The following is a 12,386-nucleotide window of genomic DNA, read 5'->3' as shown; positions in this document are numbered from 1 at the left end:
TTTTTAAACAATCCTAAAAAACAAAGATACTCAATATCATACTTTTTCTTTGAAATAGAATATCAAGTTCTAAATGCTCCTTTTCTTCTTTGTAGCTTCTAATTATTCTCATATTTTACAATAGATGCATTTGACTAGTAACATGACTATTCTTTCCATCACTTTTGACACACACCAATTTTAGTGGTTTTTTTCTGTTTTTATCACATATACTAATAGCAAATATTTGGAGTGGGCACAAAAACCTGTATCTCCAGCTCATTTTCTAAGCAAACCCTCCCTTCTCTTTAGATTCACTTACAGTAAAATCTCTGAGAACATCTTTTAAAGTGCATCTCGGGCAATTCAGAGTTGTTCTTTGTTTAACTGGTGGACTGCAGATAATCTCTCAACAAATAATTCAACTAAATAATCATTGAGATTTCTATCAGAGGAAAGTCCCAGAAGATAAGAGGCATAGTCATCCTGAGGATAGCCAGCTACACCAGCTACAAGTGGTAGATGTAGATACTTTAGAGAGAGAGACAGATGCAAGCAGAAAACCAAGATGGATAGCAGCTGAGGCAGGCTCTGATTTCAGAATTTACTTGTGTTCTGTCAAGCATCACAAAAGAAAACCATGGATATACAACTGCCTTAAACAGGCCATTTTAGAGGCTTGGCTTTGCTGGAGATGGCAGGAATGCCTTCCTGCCCAGGGGAGGTGGTGGATAAATTCCTCATTTTGCCTTGCTTGTGCATGCAGCTTTGGCTTTACCTTTATATTGTGTTTATCTCAATCCATGAGTTTTTTCACTTTTACCCTCACAATTCTCCATCCCATCCCACTAGAGGTGTGTAAACACCTGCATGGAGCCAGCTGCTATAAATCACAGCAGCAAGACATGTGCAATGAACAGAAAAGATTTTTCCAGCCCTTCCCTTTTACAGGGAGGGTAGAACATAACAGACACCACTAGGCAATTCCTCAGAGTGTTGACATGTCTGGGATCATATGCAGAATTGCAGGGAAAATCTAAGTGAAGGTGATCAATTCTTGTTCAGACACTTTGCTGGCAGTGCCTGGGAGTGACATTCCTTCATATTGTCCTACAAACAGTCCAATATCATGGACAGCACATCTGAACATCCCGTGCAGAGCAGGTAGCACTCACCTGGCAGGTGCCACAGTGCACATGAAGTTAGATTAGTTATCAATTAGAGAGCAATTCCAACCAGCCTTAGCCCCTAACATATGCTATGGCAAAGCATTAGCCTGAGCTAATCTATGAATTTTTTTTTTTGTCAGGCAGCGGGAGATTCAGGTGCAGCATGAGGGGGTACCAGACCAAATTCATTTTCTGTGCTGCCACTAAAGAAGGAAGGATGGTGGTGCACATCACTTCAAACAAGCCTCAAGAGCCCAGTATTAGATTAATATAGGACAGTTGATTAATTCTGTGCATTCATTCAGTTCTGAAGCATCAACCCAGTTCTGAAGAATCAATGGCAACTAGATTGCTGCTTTATACAAACACTAGAGACAACTGCAAATTTACTGCAAAGCAGCAAAAGATATCTTCTGCAAATAATATGCTCATTAGACTTGGGAAAGGCCAGACCAACAGAATGCAATGTAAGCTTACTGAAATGCGTATTGTATTCAGAATAACCAATCCTCAGAAGCAGGATACCAGATCAAGACACAGGCAATGCATAATAAACATAAACTTGATCTGTATTGTAATACAAGACATCAGTGGCCAATTTTATCCACACATTTATAACTTATTTGCCAATCTAGTTCATTTAATAGCTGTCTTATATAGAATGTAAAATCTCTAGCTCTGCTATCAAACATGAGCAGCCACAATAGTCAGTTATATGATCCTATACAAGAACTGCCCTAAAGCTGACATTGGTGCCAAATCCAGGTAGTCCTGATTGCCAGTCGACTCTCATTAGTTTGTCTTTATAGCCTTGTGGCACTAATAGAATCTTGTGTTCACAATTTTGGGAGCAACTGCAAAATTTCCCCTTTTCTCTGTCAGCTTTAAAGACAATGCTTCCAGGTAACACAACATATTTTTATACATATACCTAATTATGCCTATGTCTTTATTTTAGGACACTGAATAGATTACTCTGCAAAGGTAGAGCCAATTAGAAACAGGATTTGGATATGGTTACAGGGGTATTGGTAATAATTGGGATTGGTAATAATTTTTACTAATATAAATTACTGCTGGCAATTTGACTCACACATTATCAAAATTCCTTTACCACAGCATATAGTAATCAGATGGAAAATATCACAATAATCATATTGAAGGGCTTTGGCCTTGCTGTTGTAGCAAAGCTGTCGTTTGACTAAGCTGCTCCCCAAGCCACCTAGTGCAGGCTGAGGCCAGGAGATAAAAAGAAAATTGCAGGTCAAAAGGCTGGTACGTGCAGAGGCTCATCAGCCTTCAGACAGATACAAGAGGAGTCATTCCTTAAGGATAAAACAGGACTATGTAGTAACATTGTCCATAACAACAGGAACTTAGATTTCTTACCCCTTTGAGACTCCTGTTCTTCTTTGCTTCACAAGAGCTGCAGAAAAACCATTCCTGGTTGCCACTGCCAATAGCTGTAACGAGGCAGCAGCACATGCAGAGAGCACATGCACCAGCTCCTGCCCAGAAAAGGGAGCTCAAGAGCTTTGGCCCAGAAACTTTCTACCTTCTACAGCTCAGACCTTGCTGAAAGCAGTCTGTGATTAGCAGGGTTCACACCTCCAACAGGAAGAGGTCATATGCTCCTTGTATCACTAGATGATCAGTACACTTTAAAAGTCTACGCATCCTTAAGAGCAAATAGGGTTCCCACTTGATCCTGTCCTTCTGGCAAGGACATAAAGGAGACACTGTGGTGTCAGATGTGAAATCTCTCCTGGAGTCAAGTGCAACAATTGAGGTGCAATCTCACAACCAAGAAAACTCTTCTCCCGCTTCATCATATGAGTTAAGAATGATCAAGAATGACAGCAGAACACTGGAATAAACACTGGGCATTTCTTGGGACTCAGTACATGAAATAGGGCTCAGAGGTCTCTTTCCCTGCTGCATAGACTTTCCAGCAGGCATGAACACAGGGCTGTAGTATCCATGGTTTAACAGGATTTACACCCTGTATTTATACCACACCAATCATGCTAAATGGGAAATTTTTTCCACTAGTAAAGGAAACAACCTACCAGTTAAGAGTGAATCTGAGCTTTCCCTAGCAACAAAGCCTGATTTTAAACTAAGCTTAAATTGACAGGTATGGCTGCCTGACACAAGGCAAGAAGCTGCGTGAATTCTTGACTTTGCAAGGGAAGATTTTGGAATGACACAGAAGAAACAATCCCCTCCCTTGACCAGATGGCAACACAGTAAGTGATGTGCCCCAGGACACAGCTGGCCCTCCTGGCTACACTGAAACCCACGTTCGACCTGCCATCCATCACAACCCCCAGGTCCCTTTCTGCAGGGCTGCCCTCCAGTGTCTTGTTCCCCAGTGTGTGTGTACATCCAGAGGTGCCCCATTCCAGGCGTGGAATCCAGCACTTGCCCTTCATATGGCTGGTGATTGCCCAGCCCTCTGGTGTGTCAATGCCTCTCTACCTTCGAGGGACACAACAGCTCCTCACAATTCAGTGAAGAGTTTTTCTGTCCACAGCTAGTACACAGCAGCATGGTCTAGTAAGAAACAAACTCACATGGATTCTGAAAGTAAAGCAGACAGTCAGCCAAGGATCCAGCTGAGCTGCAGCACTAAGGTGCTTCTCAGACATTCTAGGAAATGGATGCACTTTGATTTCATGCATCAGGGTGAGGATAATGGCATCTGAAGGCTGTAAAGAACACACATCCTGCTGAATTAAGAATTGACATAGCTGTATCATAACAGGACCATCAAGAAGAGAACCTGAACTTCATAATTCAACTGTTATGAGTGATGCTTTCAACAAACAGGTTCTTAAGACAACACTTCTGCAGATTTTAATACACTGACACATGAAAACAGCAACTTCAGTTCACTGGAAACAGTTTTCTTTTTAATTTTACCATAAAAATGCAAAATAAACTCTTTCACTGTAACATTATAGCTTTTAATATTCCTGAGCTGCATTTTAAAAGCAAAAGTATTCTTAAACAGATTTAACAAGAGACACTGCAGCCTTACTTTTCAACAACACAAGTAAAAATAATTTAGCAAGAAGGCCCCTTTTTCAAGACAATGTTTAGCTCTTTATGTACCTGAAAAAAATGTTTCAAGTAGCCCTATGCCACCTGAAATTACAAAGCCAAATATGTCAACAAAATACCAGAACAACTTTCAACCATTTTACCACTGCTTGTTACTTCCTACACCAGGTGTGCCTCTCTTACACAGAAAGTATTATACAAAGGCATTACACACCAGAATAATTTGAGCCACAAAGCTTGGCATCATACAGACATATGAAGGAATCAAAGCAGTTTAAAAGGTATCCTGCATAACTTTTATCGTCACTTTTAAGAAAAAATATGAAAGTCCTGCTATCCATCTCAATCAATAAAAACTCTACATGATTTCATTGAACACACCAGGAAACACTTTAAATCAAATCTGTATGTAATAGCTTGTCACCTCTGAAGTTCCTATAGCTGGCACCCATGTATTTCTTAAGCCAAATTAGGTGATAAAAACTAAATACACTAAAATTAAGGTTTAGAAAACTGAAATTGAAGAAAACAGGTTGGCTTTTAGCACTTTAGGAACTTCAGCACAAGCACAAGTGATTACACCTACATTGTGGCAGAAACCTAGAAAGAGACAACAAAGGAAGGAAGGTCAAAAAAAATCAGGCATCTCTTTTTGATTTTGAGGACTAGATGCAAGCTAAGAATTGGCTGAAACAATTGTGTTTTCTATAGCAGTCACACCGATGAGGTCTGGTGTCCAATTCTGCGGCCCTTTTGTCCTACCAGAGCCTTTCAAAGGAGCCAAGGCCTCCACTAAGTACTCCTTTGCTTACTGAGTGATCACCTCCGGTGCCTTCGTCTCCTGCTCACACTTCTGCGACTCCGACTCCTTTCCCTCCTGTCCCGCCTGCGCTCCCTACTGCGCGTTCTTCTGTAGCGGGAACGTCTGGGGCTCGCGCTCCTTCGCCGAGGGCTGCGGCTCCGGCGAGGGCTGTAACTTCTGCTGGAGTGTCTGTAATACCTCCTGTCCTTCCTATGCTTTTCATCTCGGGAGCTCACATCTCTTCTGTGTCCGCTGCTCTCCCATCTACCCTTGCTCTCATCACTGTTTATGCTGCTACATGAATGGCTCTTTCTTCTCCTTGGCTCTGTTCCACGTTTGTCCTGCTCACAGGGCAAGTCCTTCTTGCAAGTGTTCTGGTCATAGCTAGAGAGGCTCTTCTGGTCCTTGTTATTGGTGGGGACACATGAAAGTACCCCCGAACCCTTTTTGTCAGAACACCTCTCAGAGTTTGTAGTATGAAGATTCTGATCTTCTTTGACATGAACTTTGTCGTGAATGTTGCCATTTAAGTACTTGCATTGAGTATTTATGCTTTCAGGGGATGCTACTTCTATTTGAGAGCCAGGAGCTAGTTTGGCTGTAACAACCTGTCCTGAGGTAGAAGTGATGCAGCTGGATGACACAGTGTGGGGAACAGCACTAGGGCCTTTCAGCACGTCAGTCTGAGATGCTTCAGCTTCTTCTTTGTTTTGATTAACTGCATCCATTTTCTTGCTCAGAAGATTGTTCAGTAGTTTCTCCCTCAGTTCCTTTTCTTTTCTCTGCAACCCCAGTGCTCTCTCCTTTTCCTCTTCCACACGTTTAAGCTCAGCCTCCTGGAGCCTCCGTCTCTCCTCTAGCTGCTGAAGACAAATCTTTTCTTCATTCTGTTCTTGCTCCAAAAGCTTTACTGTCTGAAAGACAGTCAAAGGGAAGAGTAAACAAAAAATACCTTCTCCTGTTTCCAAGTCACAACATAACACAAAGGCAGCAATGTGACAAGAAAATAAAATCTAACCAACAGAACTTAACCATCCCAAAATAAAATAGTGTTTCCTTTTTAAAGGGAAAAAAAATCAAAACAAATCAACCAATAAAACCCACTAATCTAAAACTGCTGTAAGTTGAAACCCTATTTGTCCACAGTTCTTGAGAGAAGTTTTGTCTTCATGGCTCCTCAATATAACAAAAGTAACAACGTGTGAAATCTGCACTATTGAAATACATTTATCAGGGTCAAAACTTGAAGGTTTCAGTCAAATTTAGAAATTCACTCAAATTGAAAATGTTTTAAATTTTACTGAAAATTACTTCTTTTAGATGACTGTCATCATAGATGACTTTACAATAAATCCACAAAACCAGCAAGTAATTAAATGTACAATTATAATGTAGAAACTGATTGTCATGTTGTCAGCCACTTTAAAAATTCACGATACTGGAAAAGGTTCAAACCTTTTTCTATTCTGACCTAGTCAAGGGCTTAGTATAGACCTCAGAATTCTCTAAATGAAAGAAACACAATCTCTGCTTCATCAGATAACCCTTCTATTCCACAGCTACAAAGTTAGAAGGCCTGCAAAAGGCATTTCTCCCTTCTTCTAGTATGTAACTGATCTGTGAGTTCAAAAACACTCCTGAAGTGCACTGGCATCAAGAAAAAAATCTGTGCTTTTCCACACAGCTTTTTGTTTCTACAGAAAATATTTCACATTCAGTATACCCTAATACGATTTTATCCAAGTCTTAAGCTTCAGTGTTTCAGTGAAAAAAATAACAATACTGTTAGAGAGACAGGATCTAACATTTGAAACCTTTGCTGACAGTAGTCATCCTACAGAAGAAACATTCTGTGCATTTCAAACATTGACGAATGAGAGTTCAGTCTCTGAAACTGCAATGAACAGTGAACAGAATTGCTGCAAGGCAGATGGGAAACAGCATCTAAACCAGAAGTAGAAAAGGAGTCTTGCATCTTAACCTTTGTAGTTAGCTCACTTCATCATGCTCACATGTTCTTCTACTGGACTTAAGAAAAGCTGACAAATAATTTACAGATAAAAAATGCTATTCAGGACTATAGGTTCAACCTCACTTTCCATTTACCTACAAGTGCATATCTTACCAAGAGACAAATACTGTTCCATTGTGCTTTTCTGAAATTTTGGTCTAAGGAATAGCAGCTGCAGAGGTAGTAAACCTTGTTTAATGAACAGTGCTCCCCACCTCCTCTCAAGCCAGCAAATGGCTTTGTTCTGTTGAGTTCTTCATTAGCTTCTGACATAAGTATTTAAATTACCTTTGCTCTGCTTAGCAGTTCTGCAATTAGTCTAATGGACTGAAGATTTCTCTGAGCTAACAGGAGCTTCCTTTCTTCTAGCTTTATCTTCTCTTGAAGTTTTCTCTGTTCTTCAGCTTGAAGCTTTTCAAGTTGCTTTTTGTTCCGTCGAACTTCACGATCTTTCTGTTTCTGTTCTCTCTTGCGCAACTTCTCTTCTCTTTTTCTCTCTCTCTCATATTCTTCAAGCTCTCTCTGCTTCCTAAAAAGAGAAATATTTTTGCCTTATCTAGGAAAAGCACAATTTCAAACTCCTACTGTATGTTCAACACATTTTACACTTCAAGTAAATTTGTTTCTAAATAAGTCATGTTGATGAAGAACAAAATAAAAAACTGAACATTTTAACCCTTACTTGTGACAGCAAACAGTCATATTCTATCTATCTATTTTTAATAAGTTGGAATTCAAAGAAAAAAAATTGCTACAGCAAAGAATTGTTTTTTAAACTTTGACCAGAGATAATAACAATACATGAGGCAGCTGGGCAGAGAATTATCACAGCTGCAAGAAGAATACCAAGCAAACAAATGTGTGCAGTGGTGGTGGGTTTTTTTTTCTGTGATTAGGCAGCTTCTGCTGAAGGCCAAGGGTCTCTGAAACTAGGTGGCTAAAGGCAAGACTTTTAGGAAATTGAGTATTTTGCAGGTTTAATATTTTGAACTGAACATAAGCATAAGTGGTAAACTAAACCATACTCAGCTTTAAGCGCTCCATTTTAGCTAGAGACAGCTTGTGGTTTTTTATTTTCTATTGTTTGATGGTGATATGAAGGAGCAGTTTTCTTATGCCTGATTGTTAAAACTATAACTGAACAATAAGTGGTAAATACCTTTCTTCTTCTTTTTGTTTTTCCTCAGCTTCTTTCTCTTTACGTTTTTGTTCTTCTCTCTGCTTTTCAAGCTCTTGAAGCTTTTGCCTTTCAAGTTGACGCTTCTTAATTGATGCATCACTGAGGTGTTTTGTTGAGTCAAAAGAAACCTGTACATGATACAATTGAAAGCAGTTTTAAGGAAACAGAAAAAAAAATCAAAAATTACAACCTGACAACTTTAACTTAGACCTTGGTGTAAGTACAATCAGATGTGTAAAACCTTCTTCAAAACAAAGGGAACTTCTCTGTGCCCAGCGAAAGCACCACTTATTCTAATTAGGTAATTGGGTACTAAATGCGTGCACACATGTAGCAAAATCAGATACCACTTCTATGTCTCACAACCAAAAATAAACCCCAGTGTGGCTGAGGCTCTGTCTGTCCAATGATTTCAATGTGTCAGAATGGGCACGTACAGAACTCTTAATTAATGCAAGCTGTTAGGGACTCTACAGCACTATGTAGAACTAGGTTTAAATAAAGGCCTTCCTTTCTGTCTAAAACTGTTAAATTAAATTCAGCAGAAGACATAGTTCTACAGCATTCAGCACCTGGTTCAAGCCTCTGCACCACTTCTAAAACCAAGATTCCAAATTGAGTACACTGGGCAGAAGATCCCAAGTTGTGGGAACAGAAAGAAAAGAAAGACACACACATCTGAAAAATGAGACTTCAGAGGCGCTCAGCTTCCAGGATATAGGAACACACCTTGGTCATGTCCAGCTGTGTGCTGTTACAGGACACCACCAGACATGACAGCCCTGGTGTCCTAATCTCCAATTCTGAGTGTAGGCAGGCAGGGATGTATAACACATTTCCACAGACCCATGGTCATTGAACCGTGGGGCAGAGAACAAGGAGCACAGCCTCTGCAGTTTAATCTACTCAGGCTTTACGCAAAATGATGTTTCACTAACAGACTGAGAGAACAAATAGGTACAAACAGACAAGGTGTGGTGACCTTGTATGACAGAGAGCTGCTGTCCTGACAGGGCAGCTGCCAGGAAGGCATGACCCTTCTTGCCCAGCCATACTAAATTTGGGAACCCTGATCCTCCCCTGCACGTAAATGACAGGTTGAGTTTCACCAGGTCAAGGCACAGTTTCTACCCCACAACTGACAAGCTTTGATAACAAGATAAAAGATTGCAGTATTTTACTTACACTGACTAAACTACAATTTGAATAGATATCTGCATGTTCCCACATTGCACAAAGGAATGCTCAAGGTTTTTTTCTGAAATATACTCCTTGGTTTCATGAATGACTACTGAGCATACCAAAATACATCCACAAACATTTCACTCAACCAATATGTAAATGCACAGACCACCCCTAAAAAGAGTAAGTTTTCTTGAGGCTGTGCTATCAGAGACACTACATCTGAACAGACTGCCTTGTTCCCTCCTGTCACAGCTGTGATTTCTAAGACAATGAGGTTACAGAAGATTACTTCTGGAAAACTCTGTATGTAAATATTATGAAATAAGCATAGGAAATTCACAGGAAGCTGTGCTCCAAATGAAAATTATCATTTAAATTTTTGTGGGGCCTTCCTGTATATCAGGTACACAGATGATTAACTGTGTATTTCCCAGACCAGACAGACCATATGCTACTAAGCCTGTTAGTTCTGACCTTCGACTGGTAGACCCAGCTATCAATGCAGGGACCAAATACAGACACTGTGAAATTCTCTCCCAAAACATCTCTCTGCAGTGAACGCATGAAAGAATAACGCACTTTACAGTCAATCTTCTGGTGAAATTTGTCTGAACTTGTTCTGAACTGGAATTTTAAGTGAAATCACAATTTATAAACACATACTCTTTTCTAAAGCAATTTAGAAAATTGTGTTCATAAACTTGATCCTTCTATCAGCAGTTCTCATTTCTAGAACAGTCTTGTTAAGGAAAAAAGCAAAACCTCGCTCACTTTAGTTACGTAGTCTAACAACACATTTTTCTATCAACGTTTTCCTTTGAAAATTGCATTATGTCTGTCCCATAAAGCTGCATTAAGGCTGTCAATGTCACCTGTTGCCATCACTGTGGTATACAGATAAAGGCTTCAAGCACTACAGAAATAACATTTAGCTGTACTGTCCTTCATGTGGGCTCCCACACAAAAGGCTGCAGTCTCTCACCTTTATATTGCAAGCCACTGCTTTGCCATCATCGCCCTTGTACATCAGCTTCATCCCTCGCAGGGCATTCATGGCCTCGATGAACCCCGCATACTCCCGGTACTGGACATAGGCTTCAAAGTTTAAATGGCCTCCAAAGCTGAAAGTGTGAAAATTCCTGCCAGTCATCTCTTCTCTGTAAGGGTCCAGCATGGGTATGTCCACATTACGGATTTCTCCAAATTTCTGGAAAACTTTTATAAGGATTTCTTCACTTGGCTTTTCCGAGCCAGTCTCCTTTGCTGCAAACCACTTACAAGGCAAACCCTCCAGGTGAATGGTGTCTGGCCTTTCCCCAGGCAAGGTTTCGTTCATATCTTTTGCATCACGGAAAAACGAGTCCCAGTCATGTCTGGTAGGAAAGTCAATCTTGTACTCTGCAGCACGCACTTTCAAGATGTCAGAGAAGCCGCTCAGCTTTATGGTTTTGCCATCAAGGCATGCCAGAAAAGACTTAACTAAACTTTTGTTCTCAACCTCTCCTTCAAACCTAATGAAATCCATTGTGCTTTTAGATATCCGCAGAGTAGAAAACTGATGAGTTTGCACCATCCCCTTCAATCTTTCCATCACTTCCCAGTTCGAAATGGATTTTCCTGGTTGCTTCAGCTGAGGAAGTGCCACACTGATGGTCATTTTTGTAATGGGTTTAAGGTATAACCCACAGGGAGCACAGAGCTCTACAGCTTCTGATGTATCATGAACTATTGTTGCAGCAGCCATAGCAAAGAAAAAGCATAGGATAAAAAATAAAAGATGCAAGTTTAAGTTGCAGGCCAACAGTAGTCAAATAAAATAGCCCTTATGCATAAATAATTTAATTCTTTGGCGATTTAACCATTCCCAAGTTAAAACGATGTCTCTTAACACAAGAGTGAATTAGATAATTAAAACCGAGTAGTACAAACATCTTAAATTACTTTACAACCACTAGAACCTATAAGTAATTAAATCTCTGTAAGGCCACTGAATAGAAAACTAGAAGCTGATGACAGTCTTAGGAATACATGAGGTTGGTATGTGATTGCTCAGAAAGCAGCTACCCTTTCTCAGGAGGGAAGGGACTGGCGGCGCGATGTCACACCGCTCCCAAATCTACTTAACATCCAGTGAACCCCAGCAGGCTGGCGCCGAGGCGGATCTCACGTTCTCCGGAAGGAAGACCTGGAAAGTGTCTGCAACGAGAGAAAAGCGTCCCTTTTATTTAAAAGCCCGAAGCCCCACCGCCCCTCCCTGCCGGCAGCGCCGAGCACGCTCGGCGGGACAAGGCTGGGTAACAACACCGCGACTCACACCGGAGCCAGCGGCCACCGCCGGCAGCTGCCCCGGCGGGCGGAGCCCGGGAGACGGGGTTACACACCGGGAAAACGCCAACGGGAAAAGCGCCCCTCGCCGATGCCAGGGTTCCCCCTGCACGCCCCGCCGCCGGCTCCTGCGCGTCCCCCGGCAGGCGGAGCCCGGCCCCGCGCCCCTCGCTCCCGCTGCCCGGACGGGACCCCCCGCCCGCCTCACCCGCAGCCGCCGGGACGCGCACCCCGCCTGCGCCGCCGCCGCTTCCGCTTCCGCGCGGCGCGAGACCGGGGCCTGCGGGAGCGCCTCGCTGCGGCGGGACGGCGCCGCCTGGCGGCGGGGCGGGGCGGGACGCGGGGCCCGGGAGCGCGCTCCCCAGGGAAACCCGACCGCGTTCCCGGCCCGCGCAGGGACCCTCCGTGCGCTGTGGTGTGTGTGCTGTGCTGTGCTGTGCTGTGCTGTGCTGTGCTGTGCTCTGTGTGCTGTGCTGAGCGCACACCCAAAGGTGTCTGCGGACAGCTGGGGCTCGCTGCATGGCAGTGCTCCCCCTTGCACAGAATCCGTTCGGTAGGAAAAGCACCTCATGGAGTCCAACCTCTGACTGAACACCACCGTGTCCATAGACCAAGGCACTGAGTGCTGCCTCCAGCCTTTCATTAAACACCTCCGGGGACGGTGACTGC

General features: G+C 42.4%; 1 protein-coding gene across 3 annotated transcripts; it reads right to left on the bottom strand.

The window, feature by feature from the left end:
* Positions 1–4,006: 4,006 nt before the first annotated feature.
* AKAP17A (A-kinase anchoring protein 17A) lies at positions 4,007–11,966 on the bottom strand. 3 transcript variants are annotated; one of them, XM_030959801.1, is made up of 6 exons: positions 11,774–11,884; positions 11,457–11,588; positions 10,375–11,117; positions 8,187–8,335; positions 7,316–7,556; positions 4,007–5,930 (listed from the first exon to the last, which is right to left on the bottom strand). In XM_030959801.1, exons 3-6 carry the CDS (start codon positions 11,047–11,049, stop codon positions 5,034–5,036), a joined length of 1,962 nt encoding a protein of 653 aa, XP_030815661.1. In that variant the 5' UTR covers positions 11,050–11,117; positions 11,457–11,588; positions 11,774–11,884; the 3' UTR covers positions 4,007–5,033. The 3 variants fall into 3 exon arrangements, with proteins under 3 accessions (XP_030815661.1, XP_030815654.1, XP_030815645.1); XM_030959794.1 differs by lacking the exon at positions 11,774–11,884 and adding an exon at positions 11,926–11,966 and having other exon boundaries at positions 10,375–11,588; XM_030959785.1 differs by having other exon boundaries at positions 10,375–11,588.
* Between the last annotated feature and the right edge of the window lie 420 nt (positions 11,967–12,386).

Source organism: Camarhynchus parvulus, chromosome 1, assembly GCF_901933205.1.
Source record: "Camarhynchus parvulus chromosome 1, STF_HiC, whole genome shotgun sequence".
NCBI lineage: Eukaryota > Metazoa > Chordata > Aves > Passeriformes > Thraupidae > Camarhynchus > Camarhynchus parvulus.
Note: the sequence above shows the minus strand (reverse complement) of the source record. Positions and strands in the feature narration are given on the sequence as shown.

Coding starts and splice junctions, on each gene's coding strand:
- AKAP17A (XM_030959794.1), bottom strand. CDS start 11,136: ATGGCTGCTGCAACAATAGTTCATGATACATCAGAAGCTGTAGAGCTC. Junction 8,336..10,374: donor CAGTGGCTTGCAATATAAAG/GTGAGAGACTGC, acceptor TATCATGTACAG/GTTTCTTTTGACTCAACAAA. Junction 7,557..8,186: donor AAACAAAAAGAAGAAGAAAG/GTATTTACCACT, acceptor TTCTCTTTTTAG/GAAGCAGAGAGAGCTTGAAG.